At 43.2% G+C, this 23,705-nt stretch overlaps 1 protein-coding gene across 7 annotated transcripts in view; it reads right to left on the bottom strand.

Moving 5' to 3' along the window:
* The window catches only part of DENND1A (DENN domain containing 1A), a 1,561,519-nt gene that overhangs the window by 238,721 nt on the left and 1,299,093 nt on the right, over window positions 1-23,705 (bottom strand). For all 7 annotated transcript variants that reach the window (XM_073600378.1, XM_073600371.1, XM_073600373.1 and 4 more), the window contains one exon: window positions 3,006-3,137. In XM_073600378.1, the coding sequence (XP_073456479.1) occupies window positions 3,006-3,137 (132 nt within the window). The remainder of the gene's footprint in view (window positions 1-3,005; window positions 3,138-23,705) is intronic.

Genomic DNA, 23,705 nt, shown 5'->3' with positions numbered 1-23,705 from the left:
AGGGTATGCTTTCAGGATAGAGAGTGGGGAAGGGTTCTAATGAACAAAGTCAGTGATCCGTACCTATCATTTACTCTGTTCATTCATAACTGAGGCATAGTAAACTGTGAATGAACAGGAAGCTCTGTACAGAGTTATTCCTGTCAATCTATTCTCTGTTGCTGAGGCTGCAGAAAAGGAGATTGAGGGCTGTGTCCTCAGTCTGTTTTCTCTGTCTCAAAGGTGAAACATCAGAGGTCTTTTTAGACCCATGATATTTCACCAAAGCCCCCAACAGGAGGCTTTAAAAAAAATAACTAATAAAATTGTAAAAAAATAAATACAGTGGTAGAAAAGAATAAAAAAAAAAATGACACCAGCGGCAGAACTACCAGGGTCGCAAAGGTTGCACTTGCGCCTGAACACTGATGTTTCACCACAGTGGGGGGGGGGCTCGGTCGGGGATTGAAGGGGCCCTTTATGGTTTCTTGCAACGGGATCCTGAAGGTTCTAGTTATGCCTTTGCTCTTGCCCTTTCTTGCCAAGGATCTGGGTGAATGAGCTTTTAAAATGCAAGAAGGTGGCTTGTGTGGTGTAAGGGAAAGGGGTGTAATATGGAGGTCTTAAAGCTGAACTCCAGGCAGATATAAAATATACAAATTCATGAAGCTCTGTATCCATTGATATAATAAAAATGATATATTTTAAAAATACAAACAGTAGAAGTATTTAAAATCTGACTTGGTTCCAGCCTTTTGCAGTTTCTGTACAGCAGTGCTAGAGTATAAGGAGAAGAAGCAGCTAATGAAGCCAATCAGTTCATGTACTGACAAGCAGCAGGATGATAGGTGGAGGGAGTAGAGTGACAGATATGAGCTAATCACTGGTCCATTTCTACTTGCACTGTTGTCCAGTAACAGACTGGAAGTGGGTCCAGGAAGACCTGGACTTGGATAAAGTGGGTTGAATGATGCTGGCTGTCAGACTCCAGTAATGAAAGAGAAGTACTGAGGAAGCACAGCTCTGGATGTAAAACACTGCAGCAGAAGCTACTTTATTATATAGGTTGCCCAGTTTTATTCTTTTGCTTTTACGTAGGGTTCTGCTTTAAGCTCATTTGGCACCAAGAGCTGATGGTATTCCAGAAAACAATAGAAAAATGTACTGCACTCAACAAATACAAATAAAAAAAAAAAAAAAACACTGTGCATATTAACCTAAACAGACAGCATGTGAAAAAAAGTCCACGTAGCTCCTCATAAAGGTCACATAAAAGATATTAAGTGCATCCCACTCCAGTGAGCAAGCCTCAGCCATGAATAATTCACACAATGCTTACCAGAACCCCATGACCGTCAGGTTATAGAGAGGTCATGTATGGCATGTTTTTTTATGTAGATCTACCCCCAATAGTCTTCTTCAAGGAATGCCAATTGGTAATAAGCTAGACCCAGGATCACTTTGAAAATGACACTTGCATATGCATAAGAACTAGGAAACACTCCAAAGATCATCAAACAGGACATCACTGGTTATTTAGATCTTGCTTCAACAACCCATAAAAATATGCTCAGAAAGAGAAAAAAGGGAGACCCATGCTCTACATAGTGTAAGCCAGCAAATACACCTTTTATTAAATTAAATTGCTCTCACTTAAATATAGGATATATCAGTGCTGTATACACAAGTCACAAGAGGCAGCACAATTCCGCCTAGAGGACAATTTAGGTGCATGGTGATGTCAGATAGTGTAGCTCTGCCCTGATGCATTTCGTCAGATGACGTTCTCAAAGGGCAAGGACACTAGTCCAGATCACCCATGAACATATACTCTCCCAGTGCATTAACATAGAAATAATATAATGTTTTCACTCTCTTATTCTGAGGATTGTAAATGACAGGATTCCCTGTAATGTAAAATGTCAACATGTGGTATGTCCATATCTTGGTGAGGCTGAATCCTTGCAATTGTCAGTTTTTCCTCTTGGTTTTGTCAAAGCACTATTATCGTTCCAAGGTGATATTATTTCATATCTGTATCATTTCTGACCTAATCCAGCCCATTACATTTCTAAAGACTGTATGTTATTTCTCAGACAGTTTTGTCAGTAAAAAATGTTAAATCGCTACTATAGTTTACCACAGATGCCAAATTTGTTTTTCAAGAGGGAATAGATTGTGTGTCCTTACTAAACATTAATAGTCAGATAATATGAAATGAAGAAATTGAAAGTGAAGATAAAAACAATACTTATTCAGTGATTTAAAAGACGAATTTAAAAAACAGGCAGAAACCTCAGGTGAAAGAAAGGAAAGTAAAGCAGACAAACTCTCAAAAAGTATACTTATTCTGCAGAAAACTGTAAAACAATATCACTGTCACCCTATGAAATAAAGTGATTACAATTTTAGTACACTCTCAGAAGTAGACTATACATTTGCACAGGTGACTAGCGACAATGCAAATGACAGCGGCAAGAATATGCTGATTCCTGCAGCTGTTTCAGCCACCTGTGAGCGGCAAGCTGCAGCTTCCTGCCGCCTTCATTATCCCCTAGGGCACACTCACACAGGTCCCAACAGGACGAAATAGAAAACATGATTCATCAGACCAGGTCACCTTCTTCCATTGCTCTGTGGTCCAGTTGTGTTGCTCACAAGACCATTATAGGTGCTTTTGGCTGTGGACATCGGTCAGCATGTTCACCCTGACTAGTCTGCGGCTATGCATCCCCATACATCAAAAACTGCAATGCCCATTTTTCTGCTTTCAACACATCAACTTCAGGGACAGCATGTTTACTTAATGCCTAATATATCCCACAAACTTTTAGATGTCATTGTAACAAAATAATCAATGTTATTTACTTAACCTGTCAGTGGTCATAAAGTTATGGATGGTGTACAGTATACTTTATGATGCTGTAAACCTTAATGTGAAAATATGGCAGTACATATACTTAGATACAAAATACTAATGCACTCCAAGATTAATAATGGGATACGGATTATTGTCTTTGACCTACCTGACCAAAGTGCACTGTGATGGGCCGTCTGTCCTCCCTGGCTTTAGGATCCTGCTTCTCGGCTGATGGTGAAGGTGACTTTCTAGGAAGAGGTTCTTCAGAAGCAACACTGCATCCATTTTCTGCCAGGTCCTGATAAAAGAACAGAAGTGAAAGACAACTTGATTAGAATTGTGAAAAACTTAGTAATTCTTTATATGTTCACTGTTATTCCATTTTGTTTTATGAGTCTTTTGTTAAGACCACATCAAATGGAGGCAGACATTCTAGTAACCAAAAAGGTAAGATGCTTTTGTCAGCGGCCATTGACCAAATGATCAGAAGCCTTATTAATGCAACTTTTGACAGTAGTTGTAACTATGCTTTATGTACAACAGTTAAGAATCTTATTTATTACTTACATTAGGTGAAGTCTAAAGGCTACAATACATGGCAAAACGTTCGTGGGATCCAGGCCATCACATGTATATGAGTTTGTTGCATAATCTATTTCATAGCCACGTGCATTTATATGGAGTTGGACCCCCCACATGGCAACAATAACAGATTTCAGTCTTCTGTGAAGGTTCTCCATGAGATTATAGAGTGTGTCTGTGGGAATGTATGCCCATTGAGCCAAAAAAGCATTTATGAGGGCTGATTTTTATTTTTTTTTTCAAACTGATGTTTGAAAAAAAAAAATAAGCTGGATAAAAAAACTACTTCCTTCACTAACAGGTGTGCTTGCTGGGCTGTATAAACTATACGTAGCATCAGCTACAAAAATTAAACAGCGCTGTGTTCTGGCAACTTCTCGTCCCGCTCCCAGAAGAAAATTGAGTTAAGCTGAGTGCTGCTTTGCCCTAGCCAATCAGAGGAAGATTTGTATTCATTCACAGAATACAAAGCTTCCTATGAATGGCTGACCAGCACTCTGACTCAATTTTGTTTCGGGAGCAGGACGGGATGTCTCTGTCCCGCTGCTTGAACATGGCTCTACACACCGTATGTAGCTAATGCTAATTAATACTCATCAATGTGGAAAATAGTTCACTTGGGCTAAACCTTTGTACAGTTAAACATGGAGTTAGGCTTTAAGTTCTTGGTCTTGGCTATTTTTCAGGATGGGCAAACATCTGTTTAATCCTGAGAAATCTGAGAAAAAAAAGTTTTACCAAAATAGCTTTTCATTTAAGAATGAAATTATGAGGCAATGTGGATTTTGCCAAATCATTTGGTAAAAGTAATTCGGTCCACATTTGCTAAGAGTCAAGTGATACCTTGCTATGAACACTATATTAAATATGTTTGATTATTGGAGCTTTGTTAAAGCGGTGTTCCACCTAGGGAAAAAAAAAAATTAGAAGTCAGCAGCTACAAATACTGTAGATACTGACTTTTAATATATGAACACTTACCTGTCCAGGGAGCACGCAATGTTGTCACCCCAGACGATTTTCGGATCGGCTTTCTGGTGCTACCGCCGTTCATCGTAAGGGAAACTGTGTATATATATATATATATATATATATATATATATATATATATTTTTTTTTTTTTAATAATGTGCTGTCCCCTCAATGCCCAGAAAAAGAACAGCTTTTTTGGGGTATGTTCGCACAATTTTTTTCCTCAATAGAGGTCAATGGGAGTGCTTGAAAAATACATGCATAAGAGATGTTTTTGAGCGTAATTTTACATCTAACAACCTCCTACTAGCTAGCTTTCCACTGGATTAAAAAAAAAAGAAACACACAAGCCTGAAAATTCTTCAAATATTAATGCTTCAAAATAACATGAAAACTCCTAAGTGGAAATATGATTCCATTCAGCTCTTGCAATTTAAGTAAAAATTATATGTTATCTGTAGATTTCAAAGATGTCAAAAATGTGCTGAGTGCCATGATGACCAGGATACCAGAAGTAGATGATCCTTGAGCAGGGAGCACACTTTTGAATACAATGTGTAGTCTTAATACCCACCAAGGGTTATAAGGTTTTAACTGAATGTGTCATAACATGAACACTACTAGAACTTGTTTGTTAGGCCATTGGCCAAGTACTGTTTGAGGGAGGAGGGTCTTAGTATGTTTAGCCTGTGTTCTCCTTTGACAGTTAGATCTTCAACCAAGTGCCACTGGATTAAATATAGAAACATGGAACATATATTGCATGTTTTTGTCAAACAGAATGTATTTTTTGCAAGCATAAAGTGTATTCCCTACTTACTAAATGTGTTAAATTTTTGTTACAATATTTGGCTTATTCGGACTGCACTAATACCACAATGTGTATGATTTTGTTGGTCAATACATTTTTCCTAAAATATATATATATCCTCCTCCCACCAAGAAATGCCACCACCAGCTTAGCACTTTGTAAAGCTAACATTTACTTGCAAATAAGGAATTACAGATGTGGAAAAATAGGGTATTAAAATGATTATGACTAAATAACTATAAACAGTACACACATATATACATAAAAAGGGTTTCTAATTTACAGATGCATTTCTGCTTGTGTTTTTTTTGTATATATGCATTATAACAATAAAAATGAATACAGGTCACCTATGGGGATTTGTGATAAGCCATGTATTACATATGAATGGAGCACTGCATGCGTTTTGAACAGAGTGAGTGCAGGGGAGAGATTAGTAGTTGTTTAGTGATATCCTATTCTTCTACAATATTTATTTACTATAAAATATAATATAAATATATAGCACAAAAATTATATTGCACCTCATACAATCAAAGAATACCCAACATACCCCTTCCTATCTTCCAAAGTAGCTAGCCAATCAATAGTAACTATGTTATCAATACATGTCAAAGACCTTGGCTAAACACTACTATTAGTTTAGAATGTCATCATTCAAGTATTATCAGCACAAAATTCAGATATGATTTTTAGGATCCCCACAAGTCAATGCTATTGCAAAACTGTATAAAATCAATCATTTAAGAGCAAATCAACCCCTTTAAATAACAATATACTCACAATAATGCACACAACAGTAACCCTACAGCTACAGAAAAGTGGCTTTGCCTAAGCAAAGATGGTGTCATCAATCTGCTGTAGGCTGCAGGAAGCATTTCCTCAGTCTCTTCTCTCCCAGTGATCAGATTACTTAGACATGCATATAAAATGAGGCTAGTCTAACATTCAGTAATATTCCAACTATCTGGAGAACTTTTTTTAAGCTTTAGGTGCAAAAATGCATACTCAAATCACCCTTCATGCATGTTTATGGCTCTGGGGCAGGAGCTTCCAAACTTTATAAACAAAGGGCCAATTTACAGTCCTTTAACTTTAGGGGGGCTGGACTGTGGCAAGTGGGAGAAGAAAATGTCCTAGCATCATTGGGAGTAAACAATACCTCATCATTGCTATTAGATGGAGTAATAGTTGGTGTCAGTGGTAGGAATAGTGCCCCTTTCTTGGTGGGATCAATGGGAAGAATAGTGCCCCATCATTGGTCTCAGTGGGAAGAATAATGCCCCATCGTCGATGTCAAAGGCTGGATAAAAGCAAGCAAAGGGGCGAATCCAGGCCCTGAGCCGCAGTTTGGAGACCACCGCTCTAGAGCAAGAAGTGCAGCAAAATACCTCTGGCATTGGCTTAACTCAGGAAAACCAACAGCAAATGGACAAAGTTTTCAGACTTGTCCAATAGCAAATGCAACCAGTGAAGTTTGTAACAGTCATCTTACAGATACAAACACACAAAAAAAACAAAAAAGAGCACACCAGGAAGGTGACCCCCCAGACCCAAAAGCTTTATTAAAAACTGTAATAGAAAATAATCACTGGGTTCTATGGAATACAGATGGAGTGATCGTTCAACAGTGCACTGAATATCAAAACTATATCATATAAAAATGATATCAAAGACCCTACTCATGTGTAGACCTCATAGCCAGAATGTTGCCTGTTTGCAGCGTTTGCTTTATTACTTTACATGAAATTTTGATTGAAGTAATCGGCTGCAGAGGTAGCAGGCTGGACTATTCATTACCACCAGCTGGCTCCTAGTGAAAGACTCTGCTGAGGAATATGTACCTGATGATAACAGCCCTCAGTGATTGGCCCACATATTGTTTGTGACTGCAATTCCTTTTACCGATGTTATTACTAACAGATGTCTTATCTGCAATATCTAATGTGCTTCACTGTTCTTTTCTTGGTCATCTTAGAGGAAACAAGAGCTGATCTAGCTCCACCCAATTAGTTAAACTTCCTAGTCTACCTGCAAATAAAGACAATAAAAAATAGGACACACACAAACACTAACCATCAGGTCCAATGAACATGTTGGATGCTCTATAGGATACATAAGCATCGTGCTTCAGCATGAAATGCTTATTCAAGCAAGCAACAATGGCAAGCGGCAGCAATGCCGCGTACACACGAGCGGAATTTCCGACAGAAAGAGTCCGATGGGAGCTTCTCATCGTATATTCCGACCGTGTGTATGCCCCATCTGACTTTTTCTGTCGAAAAATTTAGACGGACTTAGAGAACATGTTCTATATTTTTCCGACGGAACAAATTACTATCGGAAAAAACACTTGTCTGTATGCTGTTCCGACACACCAAAAATGACGCATATTCTGAAGCAAGTACGAGACGGAAGCTATTGACTACTGGCTATTGAACTTCTGTTTTCCGGTCCCGCCGTACGTGTTGTACATCACCGCGTTCTGGACGGTAGGAATTTGGTGTGACCGTGTGTATGCAAGACAGCTTGAGCGGAACTCCGTCATAAAAAGCTTCAGAGTTTATTCCGATGGCACAACCGATCGTATGTACAGGGCATTAGCATATATGTTCTTGCACCAATTCCTGTTCACAGACAAATCTAAATCTGGCTCAATCTTACACTGACAATTTAGACAAGCAGACCGCCTGTATGCTTTCCAATGTGAATTCAAATACTGACAAAAAAAAAAAAAAAAGAAAATCAACTAAACTGAAAAGCAAGTCTTGACACTATTACGTAGCAAAGTAGTGAAAACGAATCACATATGGTCTTATACTCAGAAAACTTCCACTAATAATAATTTATGGCAAAAATCCAAAGCTCTGCTAAATACATGCAATTACCATTTGAAAAACAATTGGCAAGCTTATATTATCTAAAATTGCTGCCTGTTTTTTTCAATCGGAACCTAGTATATAAAGTTTATGTTTTCAATTTGTGGCACAAAATGAAAATACTATTTAAAGGCTAATATCACCTTTAAAAAAAAAAATAACTGCACATTTTTTTTACAGGTGAAAAAAATAGTGCATCTACATTTTTTTTTTTTAGGAGCCTGGAAAGCATTGCACCAATGATCAGCAGATCACTGGTGCCATGTAGGTCTCCGGCAGACTGTCAGTGTGAGCTATCCACTCCGTACATGGTACGACCATGCAGTTTCACTCTGACCGGAAGAATCAATGAGCTACCACACAGCTCAACAGCGCTGTGGTGGTTAATTGAGAACTACAAGCCAACAGCGGCAAAGAAAGTCAGTACTTCTTCATACATTCACAGAACTCTGAGAATAAATGACATGTCTGTGTGGGTGGAGCCCCACATGGCTGAGCTCTTTTTAAAATGTGACAACTGGTACGGGGAAACCTTCCCCATACCACTGGCATACAAAGGGCTTGGATTGCCGAGTCGTTGCAGGACTGGGAACATCTTACATGTTCCACCCTAAAAACAGATGTAACATGTTCCCAAAGCTAAACTTATCCTTTAACCCATTGTGTTAGTCAAAGCGTTATTAAAAAACGGAGAACAAAATAGTAATATATTTCAGCTTAGTAGGCCTTAGATCCTGCCAGTAGCCTAAGGTACTAACACTCATTGTACTGTATCTATGAATCAGCAGTGTTGTTACCCTAGGACAAAAAGAGTGTTAGCACTACTGCATAGAAGGAGGAGATGTTCTGTAGCCAGGACTGATAACACTGCTTGGGATAAGACTGAAGAGTTCAAAGAAACTCGCTGGATTTCTGAAAGGATAAACAGGTATTTGTTTTCACTTATCGAACAGATAAAAAATGCTTTCATGGGTATATTTAAGAGAACAAAAGGGAGAGAGGAGGTACAATGTTATTGTTTACATACACTGTAATGCTTGAGGTGAGGCACTAGGAAGGTTAGAGGTTATTTGAAGCTAAACTGACACGTGTTCGGAAGTAAAAAATATTGTGGTCAAATAGGTTGAAAAGGTTTGGACTGAAGTGTTTGATCAATGCCTTAGGTCAGTACATGTCCCATAATAAGATAATAGCTGGATTCTGCTGGCCTGAATAAAATTAATCTTTTAGGTACATTCTCATATTTTCAGACATGACAGTCACACACTTGGCAGTCCTTATTTTAAGTCTGTACATTGAGCATGCTACCAGTGTCACATTTATACATACAGGTATCGGATGACATTCTTAGCATTGACAGATATCTTCATGCTTTCAGCATATAGATATCTAGCTGACAGGATCAGAATCAATAAATCAGATAAGACAGATGCTGGTTAGACAGATATCTATCCAGCACCGACAGATCTTTTTCCGTGTTGGACTCGACAGTTACCTAAATGTGTTGGCACTTGTATACAGACTGCTGTTATCAGCAAAGTGGACTGGGGAGAGCCTTGATCAGAACTGTTATTATCAAATACAATAGAAATAGCTCTGGGTATATGAAAATTAATTTCATCAGAAGTTACCTATAAAAAACAGATACTGTAAAAAAAAATAGATGTGTGTCACCTTTAATATTTTAGCATACAATTACCAGTATATATATATATTTTTTTTTAATAAAAGCATATGTGAAACTGCAAAGTTCTTGCAGGCTTTTTTAACATGCTTCACATATTTTTTTTTCAGGCTATTAGTGTTGACAAACCATTTTTTGGAATTGGAGTTTTTTGGCTATATGGATACTAAGCCTGTACTAAAACTGGCCTATACTCAACTGTTTACTTTAAAGTGCAGCTAAGCCCAGACTATGTACATTCAATTGTTTAAATATTCTGAACAAGAGATAAAACAATGTAAAACAAGCACTGTCTGACCTCTGTAGCTGCAAGCATGTGGAGAAATTAATCTTCAAAGTTAGTTCCTCTCCCCTTATTGTTTCTTAAGCTATACAGCGTGTACATTGTGGACCAGTAGTATAAGAGAGTCCGATGGTTTATCATTTCAATGTTATACAAATGCGTTCACTGTATGTTACAACAGTACTGTCAGGGCTGGGCTCAGCCCTTCCTTCTCTGAGCTGGCTGCTCAGCTGTCGGCTAATTGTCAGCTCCTTTCTCTCCACAGTGACTCAGCTGTTGATGATCTGCTCGTCAGTCCTGCCTACTTAAAGCCTTCCAGCTCACTTCATCTCTGCCTTCGCCTTTGGTCACATCTCAGAAACTTTCTCCTGCTTTCCTGTTGAAGACTTGCTCGGCTGACGTCCCTTCTGGCTCCTGGTCCTGCTTGCTGTACTACTACATTGATCTCTGGCTCTCTGACATAGGCATTGGCTGACTACCAAATCTGGTTACTGAACTCTGGCTATGTATTGACTACGCTTACTCTGTTTACCTTTTTATTATTATTAAACAAGTGTGATTAACTGTACTTCTGTCTCGGTCTGATTCATGGTTTCTGACAAGTACAAATAGTCAACATAGGGAAAGAGAGGGAGGACTGAGGAAGGGTGGGATAGGAGGTTAGAATTATAAGTGGGAAGTCAAGGTGATATTTATTGAGCTATTATATGAGAGTGCATGGGAGATTGTAAATTTCCCTGGAGGGGGGAATCTTAGGGATATACAGAGTGTATAATGGGGATAAAACCATTGGGGTAAGAGTGGGAAGCTGGAAGTGGCTATAGTAGGGATGGTGGGAGAGACACACAAGTGGAAGAAGAAAAAACATAAGGTGTGTGTAGGGGGGGGGGGGCACCCAATATCTAGAATGATAGTAGTGAGCTTTGGCAGATCATGAATAAGTTACCTAAGGTTGCTAAACTTTCAGAAATCGTTCATACATGTCATTTAGGATAAATGTCAGCTTACCATTACCCATTGATTGGTGGCTGTGAAGATGGGGCAACAAGGGTTTTTCATCCAGGTGTGATAGGCTTGTTGAGTAATGCTTCTTATGTTACGTAGTGAGAGGATAAGGTAATGCATTACTTATTCAAAGTCTGCTTACACGAGGGCGGGTCCATCAACTATGTCCCATTGTTTAAGGCTCAGTGCACCTCTGAAGCATGTAGATGGGTAAGCAGGAATACAGAGCTAGAGTGTAATACTTTAAAGGATTCTTGACACCCTAGGCAAAACCTCATTTTGCCACCCCCTTGGCTCCGCCCATGTGTACGGTGGAGGTGGCGGGGGTGGAGACTTTTGCGGGGCCTCTCCACCTTTTTTTTTTTCAGCCGTGGTCTGCAGGCCTGCACTTGGGAGAAATGAAATCACTGACAATGTATAATCGTCAGTTGCCGTGTGGAATCTACATACCTCAGCTCATACAGACATAAGTACGTTTAGGTCTAATGTGAGTTCAGACGCAGTACAGACCACGTACTGCTGACAGTGCAATCCTGTGTAAATCTTATACAACCATACACATAAGCCCCATGTGTCACATATCTTTTTTATGGTATATGGCTAGTTATAGCAGATCACTAATAATATAATATAGAAATAATAATCATCAACCCCTCTACAGCAAACACAATCTTTCTGCGCAACACAGACAATTCAGCCTCCAGACACAGAGGTGCCTATTTTTTGCCAATAAACATTCTTGATAATCAGATAATTTTGTAAATGCAGACCGATCCTGGCAGATTTAAAACATAGACAAGAGAGATAGTAAAGGGTGGTGTCTACAATTTGTATCCTCCAGCACCACAATCAAAAGATTAGAGACTTTCAGAAATAATTTTGATGGCAGTGATGAGTGTGACAGACCTAGCCGGGTAAGAGACTTTTGGAGGGGACTGTATGCTAGCCTCTTGCCGATCGATCGGGGGCCCTTGCATTTGGGGGAACAGTGCTCTTTGTGAGCTGTATGCTTGGGGACCCTTGAGGTGGTAGTACTGTGGATTCGGGTCCTGGTCCCCCAGGACACACAGACTCTGGGGACCCTGGATTTGCCATATTGGAATAGTGGCTGATTCATAATGCTGGGACAGATGCTGTTAGGAGAGGCTGATGTAAATTCCAACACCTGTCTGTCTATTGTCTGCTAAAATGTGTATTGTAAATAAGTCTACTATGGGATCTAAGAGTCATTAGATCCCCATTGTTATTTGTGTTAATTAACTCTGCTATTGTGTGAAGAAGAGTCTATGTTGATTGTGATAATGTTGATTGGATTTCTGAACTACAAGACAGCCAGTCTGGCCTAACGGTCATGTCTGAGTCATCTAGGCTGTCTAAAGGGATTAGTTAATTAGCTCATGTTAATTAGGTTACAGCTGTATTGTTAGCGTAATATGAGCAGGACTGCAGGTCTGCACCTCCACTTTTAGTGTATAAAAGCCTGTATTTTGCAATAAAAGAGATTCCTGGTTGAACTTACATACAGCCTTCCTGGTGTTTGTTCTGAGCTATCACAACTGGGTTAGAATGGCACATAGCTGTAGTTCTAATCCCGGAACATTGGATGACCGAACCATCAGACGTTGCAATCTGATTCAATAGCTGCAGAGGAGTGTCGGGAGAGTGGAACCGAGCGAGCAAGGGGCTCGTTACATTGGTTGGCAGCCGTGGGATTTGCTCTCCAGTTACTAGGACACTCCAAACCAGCCTGCAGGAGAGCCACGCTGAAAGACTTACTTGAGAGCCGTGGAAGGAATGGTGGGATCGTGCTTCCTTGCCGTGAACACATCCAAACCATCACCTGGATCCAAGGTAGCAGGATAGCAGGAGAGGAGAAATACCAGCCACCATGGATGAGGAATTCAGAAGGAGGTTGCGAGAGAAGGAGATACAGCACAGAGGACCAGTATCAGAGCAGGTCCTGCTAGGATGGTTTGATTCTATCCGCTGTGAACTCTGGAAGGAAGCGCTAGCCCGTGAGCAGCGACACCAGGGAAAAGTTCTCCCCTCCATCCATGTGAGGTACTGGTCGCAGTATGAAGTGCGAATGCTGTTTTTGGGGGAACAGCCAAACCAGGAGTGGACAGCCGAGTTAAGCAGACTGATCCGGGCAGAAATGCGGTTGGATGAGAGCTACAGAGCCCTCCAGTGGTATGTAGCCCAAGTGTGCCCATGGACAGCGGATGACAGCCCCACGAAAGGCTTTGACTACGATGGCCTGGGATTGTTATACTGGAGGCTGTCCAGGGACCCTGACTTTGGAAGTGATCGGAAGTGGCGTTTGGAGGAAATAATGGAGCACAGAGAGCGGAGACTGAATGTCTCAGAAGTGCACTGGGCACTGGAAGATTTGGAGTTTCTGGCCGTTCAGGAATGGGAGTTGGAGATCGCCTACAAACAGCTGTTGGACTCTGCTCAGCAGCAGGGTGGTGCTCCCTTTGCCTGGGACTATCATGAAATACCAGTTGACAACTCTGAAATCCTGGCTGAAGAGTTGACAATGTGGCAGAGTAACGGTGTGCTTTGCCAACCTGCACCCACAGCTATGGAGGGGGAGGTCTTATGGCGAATGCAGCAAGTGCTGACTGACCTTGATGAACCTGTTTCTGCATTGGATGATCTTGGATGGAGGAATGTGCCTGTCCAGCAGAATGCTAGAGAATCGGCAGTGGAAAATCTGAAGATTGCCATTCCCAAACCTGAAGTGCTGACAACAGGGCAGAGCTCTGCTAACCTCTGCCCAGCACTGATAGCATCTTCTGGATTCCACGGAGAGGAGATGGTGAACCTTTATCCCCAGACACCAGTTGCAGAGACAGGGGATTTGATAGACTTTTCTGCTGAGGAAGAACAACCTGGTGAGCCTCCAGCAGAAGAGGAGCTGTTATTAGGGCCAAACTTCACTATGCTCTGCCCAGCACCAACAGAAGTATCTGTGAAGTTACAAGGAACTTCCCCAGCTGAAGCGCTGGCAACCGGACAGAGGGTCCAAGATCTCTGCCCTACACCTGCGGCGGTTCCGGAGGCTCAGGGTGAGGAGGTGGTGGTCACTTCCCAGCAGCGGATCAGGATACAGGGGGAGAGGGGAGAGGAGGTGTTCGTCGTCCCTCCCCGGCAGTTGGCCGGAGCGGATGGTGTGGGGTTTCCAGCAGAAGGGCTGGCAACAGGGCCGAGTACTGCTGGACTCTGCCCTCAACTAACAGAGGATGGATGTCCTGTGAAGGTGCATGGGACTTCAGTCTCCACCTGTATACCCCAGGGATGCTGGGCAGTCGGCCCAGATCCCCAACAGCATGACGGAGTGAGCCCAGACACCCTGTCTTCTCTCCAGGGGCAGAAAGGACTCCAGGGAGAAGGGCCAGTCCAGGCCTCTCCCCAGCGGCAGATATGTTCTCTGAGAGAGGCAGAGGTTGGCTGGGTGAGTAATGCTTTGTTTGGAACAATTTGTTTGGGGTACTGTGTGGGTACAGGCATTAGAGGACTGGAACTACTGACTAACTTCAGAGTCAACCCGTCTGGGGTCTCCTCCTGTGTTAGTCTCCTGCTGAAAGGGGAGAAATGTGACAGACCTAGCCGGGAAAGAGACTTTTGGAGGGGACTGTATGCTAGCCTCTTGCCGATCGATCGGGGGCCCTTGCATTTGGGGAAACGGTGCTCTTTGTGAGCTGTATGCCTGGGGACCCTTGAGGTGGTACTACTGTGGATTCGGGTCCTGGTCCCCCAGGACACACAGACTCTGGGGACCCTGGATTTGCCATATTGGAATAGTGGCTGATTCATAATGCTGGGACAGATACTGTTAGGAGATGCTGATGTAAATTCCAACACCTGTCTGTCTATTGTCTGCTAAAATGTGTATTGTAAATAAGTCTACTACGGGATCTAAGAGTCATTAGATCCCCATTGTTATTTGTGTTAATTAACTCTGCTATTGTGTGAAGAAGAGTCTATGTTGATTGTGATAATGTTGATTGGATTTCTGAACTACAAGACGGCCAGTCTGGCCTAACAGTCATGTCTGAGTCATCTAGGCTGTCTAAAGGGATTAGTTAATTAGCTCGTGTTAATTAGGTTACAGCTGTATTGTTAGAGTAATATGAGCAGGAGGTCTGCACCTCCACTTTTAGTGTATAAAAGCCTGTATTTTGCAATAAAAGAGATTCCTGGTTGAACTTACATACAGCCTGCCTGGTGTTTGTTCTGAGCTATCACAACTGGGTTAGAACGGCACATAGCTGTAGTTCTAATCCCGGAACATTGGATGACCGAACCATCAGACGTTGCAATCTGATTCAATAGCTGCAGAGGAGTGTCGGGAGAGTGGAACCGAGCGAGCAAGGGGCTCGTTACAATGAGATTTTAGGATTGGTGACATTGATCGGCCAGTTTTTAATTGGCAGGGAAAGCCATGTTAGAGATGACAGGTGGGTTGGGGGTGCAGTGCTGCCAGCCTGTACAGGGATACTTTCTCACCTCCTTGCCAACGTTAACTCTGTTATTGGGGGCAGTATGTGGTGATGGCAGTATGCAGTGGGGGGCAGTATGTAGTGAGGGGGCAGTATGTGGTGGGGGCAGTATGTGCTAGGGCAATATGCAGTGGGGGAGGTATGCAGTGGGGGCAGTATGTACTGGGGCAGTATGTGGTGGGGCAGTATGAAGTTGCACCCTGGGGAGCAGTTCCCTGCTATTTGTGTGCAGATTAGGGAGCTGAAGAATTATAGACAGAAGCTTCAGTCACTCACCTCATGGCTACAGGTGAAGATTCCTGGGGCTGCCATTGTGGCTCCTCCTCCCAGTGCAGTCTAGTGCATTTTCAGCCAGAGAGGACACCAATGTATGTGGGAGTCAGTCACCCCCCCCACCCACCATCTCTATCAGCCCTAGGAGAATCTACAGGCTTCAGAGAGAGTCCTTACAGGCTGCCTGCCCAAGAGGCTAATCGATGGCTACTGCAGCTGAAGACAAAGAGGCTGCACCTGCCAGACCCCTTTGCGACCCAATGGAGCGGAGGACTAAGCACACACCTGGTGCTGCTCCGGGGAAGGGGGGGATCTTCCTGTTATTATTATTATTATACAGGATTTATATAGCGCCGACAGTTTACGCAGCGCTTAGTTCCTTTTCCCCACCAGCAACTCTGCACCAGCAACCAGCCAGATGGAGCCACGGGAGCCGCCTCCTGCTCTTCCTGCTACACTCCGCACCGCGCCACCATCTGCCAGGGGGGAACTGATCCTCTGGAGGGGACCCAGGAGCCGCGGCAGTGTGCCCTAGGTGGCAGTGCACCCTAGGCGGCTGCCTACTCCGCCTAGTGGTAGCAATGGCCCTGAAAGGACTTTATATACATTTTTTAAGGCCAATATGTTTTTAGAGTGTTTTGTGGTTGTGACATACAATTTCCTACTAGTCTTCCGGATGCAAGGTTAATCCCAATTCTGTGATTGCTGTAGTCGTCAAATGACTAGAAGATTTGGCATGGATGTGTGAAGGGAGGTCAGGGTTAGGAGGACTTCATCAGTGAATAATAACAGTTTGTGGTCTGAACCATCTATTTTTACCCCTTTGATGGTTTTAATCTGCCTGATGTTTTTGGCTAAAGTTTCCAAGGAAAGAAAAAAATATGATCAAGAAAAAGGACATTCCTGCCTCATGCGACAGCCAATAAGGAACAGTAGGGACTCAAATCTGTAGCATTTAAATTATGTTTGTGAGTTACAGTAAATTTACCTAATCCAGGTTGAGAAATGGTCACCAAATCACCAAAAGCAAAATACCTCAGTAGGTCCAGGAGAGTGTTTTAAATGCCTTGCCTGTTATCCAGTGATTTAATCTGAGTAAATGTTGGCTATATGAGTAAGATGTAAAGAAAGGCCGAAAGTGTCTCCAGCTTGCGGTCCCAGGGTAAACCCTACCTGGTCTTTTTGTTGATCATTAAAATTCATTGACATGTGCATTTCACCTTCTGAATTGCTTCAATTTGATTTTGCATTTCAATTGACTTGTATGGAAATGTAAACATTAGCCAGTTGACATAGGCCCTAACAGTCTAGCTGAGACGGATTACTAAAGAATAACAGAAGGGTCAAAATACTTCAATTTCCTGAAGAACTTTGCTCCAGGCTCCCACTGCTGCTGGTCATGTATCTAAAAGTTTTATGGTCCTGGAAACAAACGGATGTATTTTTGGCATAATAAATAAGAAGAATGGTCAGATTATTGAAAGTAAAAAAAAAAAAACAAAAAAAAAACTGTATGCTTTACAACAAAAAAAGTCATGGACAAAATGGATATCATATGTGACCTCAACTGCTACAAAGGCATTAACGATCAATTTGCATTTTAAGAAATAGAGTACACCAAAAGAAAACGTCTAGACAAATTTGTTGAGGTGTGGGGTATATGCTGTAGCATTACAATTGTACACAGACTCTCCAGAACCATGTAAAACATTTTCCTGGTGCCTCCCATGGCAGCATACCAAAGGTTGGTGGCTCCGCCCTCTTTCAAGCCACAGGACCACGTAACTCTATAAAAAAAGAGTTACTCCCCCCTCAGGTATTCTTTTTCCTGTCCTCATCCTTGCAGGGTCACAGCCAGCCCTACCTCACCGACATATGGTGCAACCATTGCAGGTTCATGCTCTCCTGCAGTATCTGCAGTATGGAGTCCCATGTCTTGGGTTGCTAAATGCACCATATAAGAATGGGAGCCCATTTTTGTGTGGATCTTTTTGGGGCATATGCAGAGATCCAGGAGCATTTATATCTCCTCTATCTCCCTGAGGTACCTGTATAGGCTCTCCAGGTTTGAATGCCTGTTTCTACCTCCATCCAGGCCGGTATACCGCTCTCCCTGCCATAGCATGCTTCCTGGACCTGTCAGCAGCTCCACTCAGCCTCTTCCTGCACCAGCCTCCGCTTCCCGCCCCCTTCGGTGGATGTGGACGCTTCGCGCTCTCCTCTGAGCACAATTTCATCACCTTGGGGGGTGGGGCTTCGGCGGAACGCACGGCGCATGCACAGTAGCCTTTTGAGGCTTAAAGGCGGCTATCTTGGTACACCCTATCAAGTTCTTCTATTTAAACAGCCTGGGATAGGATTTAAACCAGGCTGTCAGAGGGAAGACATCTCCTGGTGTCTTCTCCACACTTTCATTTCTCCCTACTGACCTAATGATGGAGCCTAGCCAAGGTGGGGTTTTTTTGGGTGTATGTGTCTGGGCACGTGTATTATGTATGTATATATATATATATATATATATATATATATATATATATATATATATATATATATATATATATATATATATGTGTGTGTGTGTGTATATGTATGATGAATGTATTTGGGTATATATTTATACATATTTAATTTCATCACTTTATACCTTAGCTGTCTCTGACGTCATAATGCTGCATTCAAAGAAAGATCCTCAACATACCACTAGGTAAGGGCTGCAACAAGCAGGTAAGTTTCTTCTTTTAAAAGAGCATTCTGGGGAACATGGAAATATCCTTTATTATTCTTTTTCCACAGCCCACACCGAGAATCGTCACGCAGATCTTCCCACAGAGATTCTGCCGATAGATCAGGAGGTCACAGAAGCTCTGGCCATTTACACTCATCATTTGCGCATGCTTACCGCAGCAGTCAGAAGTCACCCCAGCGCACCTCAAGCAGGCATGACTCCCAGGGCAGGTCATCACATCCAGGGAAGAAGGCCTGCTGGGTATGTGGAAAGCAAGCCCTCCCGTGAAAATTGGTATGTGGTCAGTGCCTCCTGAAAGCCACAGCGGATAAGCAGGGATCCATAGAGTCAATTAAAGATTTGATAAAAGATTCCATCCGGGAACTAGCCTTTTCCCAAGATCAGCCAATCCCACCGGTGGAGAAGAGAGCGGTGGAGACGCCTTTTCTCCAACCCAATTCGGAAGCCAATTCGGAGGACGAATCCATTACACCCAAAGAGAGTTCATCATCATTTGATTTTGCTTTAGTAGATCCATTTATTATCGCTGTTAAGGATGCAATTCAATGGGAGGAAGATCCAGAACTTCCATCCAAAACTAAAAAATATTTCCCTCACCTGACAAAGAAGGTCTCAAACTTTCCTCTAATGGACGAAATTAAGGAAGTAGTTATGGATGAATGGCGGAAAATGGACAAGAGGCCCGTCGCCTACAATCATTTTCTAAAACTTTATCCGCTGGTGGAGGCAGATGCTCAGCTCTTTGATTCTGTGCCGACTGTGGATGCGTCGGTCATGAGATTAGCCAGGAACACAACGTTGCCCTTAGAGGATGCAGTCTCCTTCAGGGACCCCCTAGATCGTAGGATCGACTCAGATCTTAAGAAAGTTTATCAGGCATCAGGGGGAGCCTGCAAACCAGCAGTGGCGCTATCTTCAATCTCCAGAGCCACCAGAGTATGGTCGGATAATGTCGAGACAGCCCTCAGACGAGGTTTGGGTGCAGACGAAATCATCAAAGCACTGGATGAGTTGAAGCTAGCCTCTGATTTTATGGCAGAAGCAGCCATCGATATCCTGAGATGTTCCTCCAGAGCCATGCTATACTCCATCACAGCCAGAAGGGCATTGTGGTTAAAGCCATGGTCAGCAGACCCATCTTCAAAACAGTCCTGATGCCGCATTCCGTTCGAAGGTAAGGCCCTGTTCGGGGAGAAAATGGATACTGCCATTACCAGAGTCACAGGTGGCAAAAGTGGCCTAATTCCCCAAGATAGAAATAGGAAAAGGAGATTTGCTTCACGTCCAATCACCCAGCAAAGATCTAGGGATGCCAGAACATACCGTCCCGGTAATGAACACAGAAGAGGCTGGAAGGGCTCACAAGCCATTTTTCTTAAGTTGGGAAAAAACTGGTCCAGTAGGAGCAAGAAAAGTCTTTTGCCCAGGTTTGGGTGGAAAATTGCACGGATCCATGGGCAATCTCCACGGTTGTGCGAGGGCATTTCTGGAAATTCAAAAGTCGTCCTCCACCCTTTTCTTTCCAGCCCACCAAGATTCCGACTTCCAAGGAAAAGAAGCAGGTTCTCTTTCAATATATCCAAATACTTCTTCACCAACAGACAGTTCTGCCAGTACCCAACTCAGAGAGGCACTCGGAATTCTATTCCGCAATCTTTTTAGTACCAAAGAAGTCAGGAGGTTGGAGACCCGTACTGGATTTAAAGAGGCTAAACAATTACATTCAGGTAGAGCATTTCAAAATGGAATCCCTGAACACGGTCATCCTGTCAGTGGAACCAGGGAATTGGATGGTCTCTATAGATCTCGAAGATGCGTAACTTCACATCCCCATCCACCACCATTTCCAACCTTTTCTCAGGTTAAAAGTGGGCGACCTGCGCCTCCAGTTTCAATGCCTCCCATTTGGAATTTCATCAGCCCCCAGAACTTTATCAAAGTTTTAGTAGCCATCCTGGCTCCCCTCCGGGAGAAAGGGGTCAGGGTCCTGCACTACTTAGATGACATTCTAATCCTGTTACAATACTGATGGACCCTGGAGGCAGCTAGTCCTGAATACTTTGTCCCGCTTCGGGTGGCTTATCAACTACTCAAAAAGTCAGCTGACGCCTACACAAAAAATGACATACCCGGGAGCCTTATTCAACACTCCAGAGAAAGCTGTGTCACTCCCTCCAGAGAAGATCCCGAAGTTGATACAGAAGGTCAAGCAGGCGTTAGGCAGCCGCTCCATGCCAGCATCAGACTGCCTGAGCCTCCTAGGGTCCCTTTCATCTTGCATACCAATGGTGAAATGAGCCAGGGGGCATCTACAAGATTTCCAGTCAGGGTTTTTGGCGCAGTGGAGAAGGAAACACTTGGGACAATTAATAATCATCCCCTTTGCAATGAAAGACAGCCTCTGGTAGTGGACAAGACCACCCAACCTTCTAATCCATCATTCCCTGGGACCCATCTCATGGTCTGTCCTTACATCGGATGCAAGTCAACTAGGATGGGGGGGCACACTACCAGAACCAGCTAGTACAAGGGAGATGGCGGTTCAAGGCGGAGGGGATGATTTCCAACATCCTAGAGCTAAGGGCAGCATGGATGGCAATTTTACATCTAGCTCCACTTCTCAAGGGCAAGTCCATACTGCTCCAGATGGACAACCGAGCAGCAGTGGCCTATGTTCAAAACCAAGGGGGGACACACAGCAGGTCCCTAACCAGCGAGGTAGCCCCAATTATATCTTGGGCCGAGAACAATTTGGTCGATCTGCGGGCTGTTTACATCCCAGCCCCCGAGAATCAGCTAGCCGATCACCTTTCAAGGTCCTTCCACAACAACATCGAATGGTCACTGGACCCTCAAGTTTTCCGCTGGATATGCCAACAGTGGGGAACTCCCCAGATAGATATTTTTGCTTTCCCGTTCAACGCGAAGACTCCTCTGTTCTTCTCGAGATTCCCATCTCCAAGGTCAGCAGGGGTGGATGCCCTAATTCAGCCCTGGGACTTCCAGAAGGTGTATGCATTTCCTCTGATTCTGAGGTTCCTCCAGCGCCTGACATCGGAGAAAGTCACTATCCTGGCGGTCATCCCATACTGGCTGAGGAGACCGTGGTTTCCGCTGTTGGTCAAATTGGCTCTGTGCGACCCACTTCCGCTTCCTCACTCGGACAATCTCCTATCTCAATTTTTTTCACCCACATCCGGAGATCCTGGACTTGAAGGTCTGGAAACTGAGCGGAAGAGGCTGGGCGACTTAGGATGCTCACATAAGGTAATCCAAGCATTACTACAAGCCAGGAAGTCATCTACCAATGCCACCTATTACAGGGTAAGGAAAAAATTTACACAGCTGGCAGAATCTAGCAAATTCAATCCGCTGGAGCCTGGAGTCCAAAATATTCTACTCTTTCTACAGTCAGGCCTGGACTTTGGCCTCAACACGCTGAAAGTTCAGGTTTTAGCCTTATCAGCCTTAACGGACACACGGTGGGCACTAAATCCCCTCGTAGACCGTTTCCTGAAGGCAGTCCTAAGATTACGCCCTCCCAGGAAAACCCTTTTCCCCAAATGGGATCTGACAGTGGTCCTCAATGCATTGGCCAAGCCACCCTTTGCTCCCACTGAAGTATGTTCATTGGAGGATATTACCTGGAAAACTACCTTTCTGATCACCATCACATCAGGGTGCAGGGTGTCAGAAATTCAAGCTCTAGGGGCACAGGAACCTTACGTCACGTTTTTTTCCGGACAGGGTAGTGCTGCAGCCTATTCACCAGTTTGTCCTGAAGGTACCGTCAGTTTACCATCTCAATCAAGAATGGGTTCTCCCGGCCTTCGGAGAAGATCCAACCTCTTCAAGACTACATGAACTGGATGTGGCCAGGTCCCTGAGGCGTTATTTAGAACTGACACAACAATTAGGATGCAAGGATCAGCGGCTATTTGTTATTCCCAAAGGCGCAAGGAAAGGAATGGCGGCTTCCAAAATGACCTTGGCCAGCTGGATCGTGAAACTAATTCAAAAGGCATATCGGGCTATTGGTCTCTCAGTCCCAACTGCGGTGAATGCTCACTCAACGCGAGGAATGGCTTCTTCTTGGGCAGCTTTGGCTCGGGTCTCCCCTGAGACAATTTGCAGAGCGGCTAGTTGGTCATCCTTCAACACCTTCATGTCGCACTATAGCCTAGATCCGGCGGTCCTCACCTCCCGAGACTTTGGGAAAAGGACCTTTGAACTGTCTGTTCTGTAAACTCATTAAAAATTATTATTGCAGTACCCTCCCAGTAAGCAAGTTATTTACCATTGGTATGCTGCCATGGGAGGCACCAGGAAAATGGAAAATTGAATACTCACCTTCCCGTAATTTTCCTTTCCTGGTGCCTACCCATGGCAGCATACACCCTCCCTTCAATAATCCTTAAAGTTCTGAAGACTAGTTACAAGAATACCTGAAGGGGGGAGTAACTCTTTTTTTTATAGAATTACGTGGTCCTGTGGGTTGGACGAGGGCGGAGCCACCAACCATTGGTATGCTGCCATGGGTAGGCACCAGGAAAGAAAAATTACGTAAAGGTGAGTATTCAATTTTTCCTTTTATGTATTGTGACTCCTCAGGGCTCCTAGCTAATATCGCTGACTATGATATAACTTTAATAACTGGAATAGGTATTCTAGATCTGGAAAAAACATGAGCTGATGGAACACGTCCCTGTATTACCAGGCCAAACTTCATATACATGTATCTTGAAAATAACTTTATGGGTGCAAGGTTGGCACTTTTGACCAGTATTAGTTAGGCTTCATAACCTATTATGACCACTGGACACAGGAAAACGCAAAACACTGCAAAATCGTGCCACAATTTTACCATGATTTTGCTGCGTTTTGTGGCCAGCAGTGAAAATATTCCTATTCTGAATACGGTTCTTCCACATTCAGAAGAGGGAGGTTGAAGCTCCCCTAACCGCAGCAGATCCTAAATGATCCTAAAAGCCTATGTGTACATTGGCACACAGGCTTTTATGGAGTTGAGTTTAGGAGCTTTGGCAAAAAAATGCAAAAAGCTCCTATACTTAAGTTTAGGAGCTGTAGTGTACATAAAGCCTTAGGGAAAAACATGAAATACAAAA

This window comes from Aquarana catesbeiana, linkage group LG09, assembly GCF_042186555.1.
Source record: "Aquarana catesbeiana isolate 2022-GZ linkage group LG09, ASM4218655v1, whole genome shotgun sequence".
In the NCBI taxonomy this organism is placed as follows: domain Eukaryota; kingdom Metazoa; phylum Chordata; class Amphibia; order Anura; family Ranidae; genus Aquarana; species Aquarana catesbeiana.
Note: the sequence above shows the minus strand (reverse complement) of the source record. Positions and strands in the feature narration are given on the sequence as shown.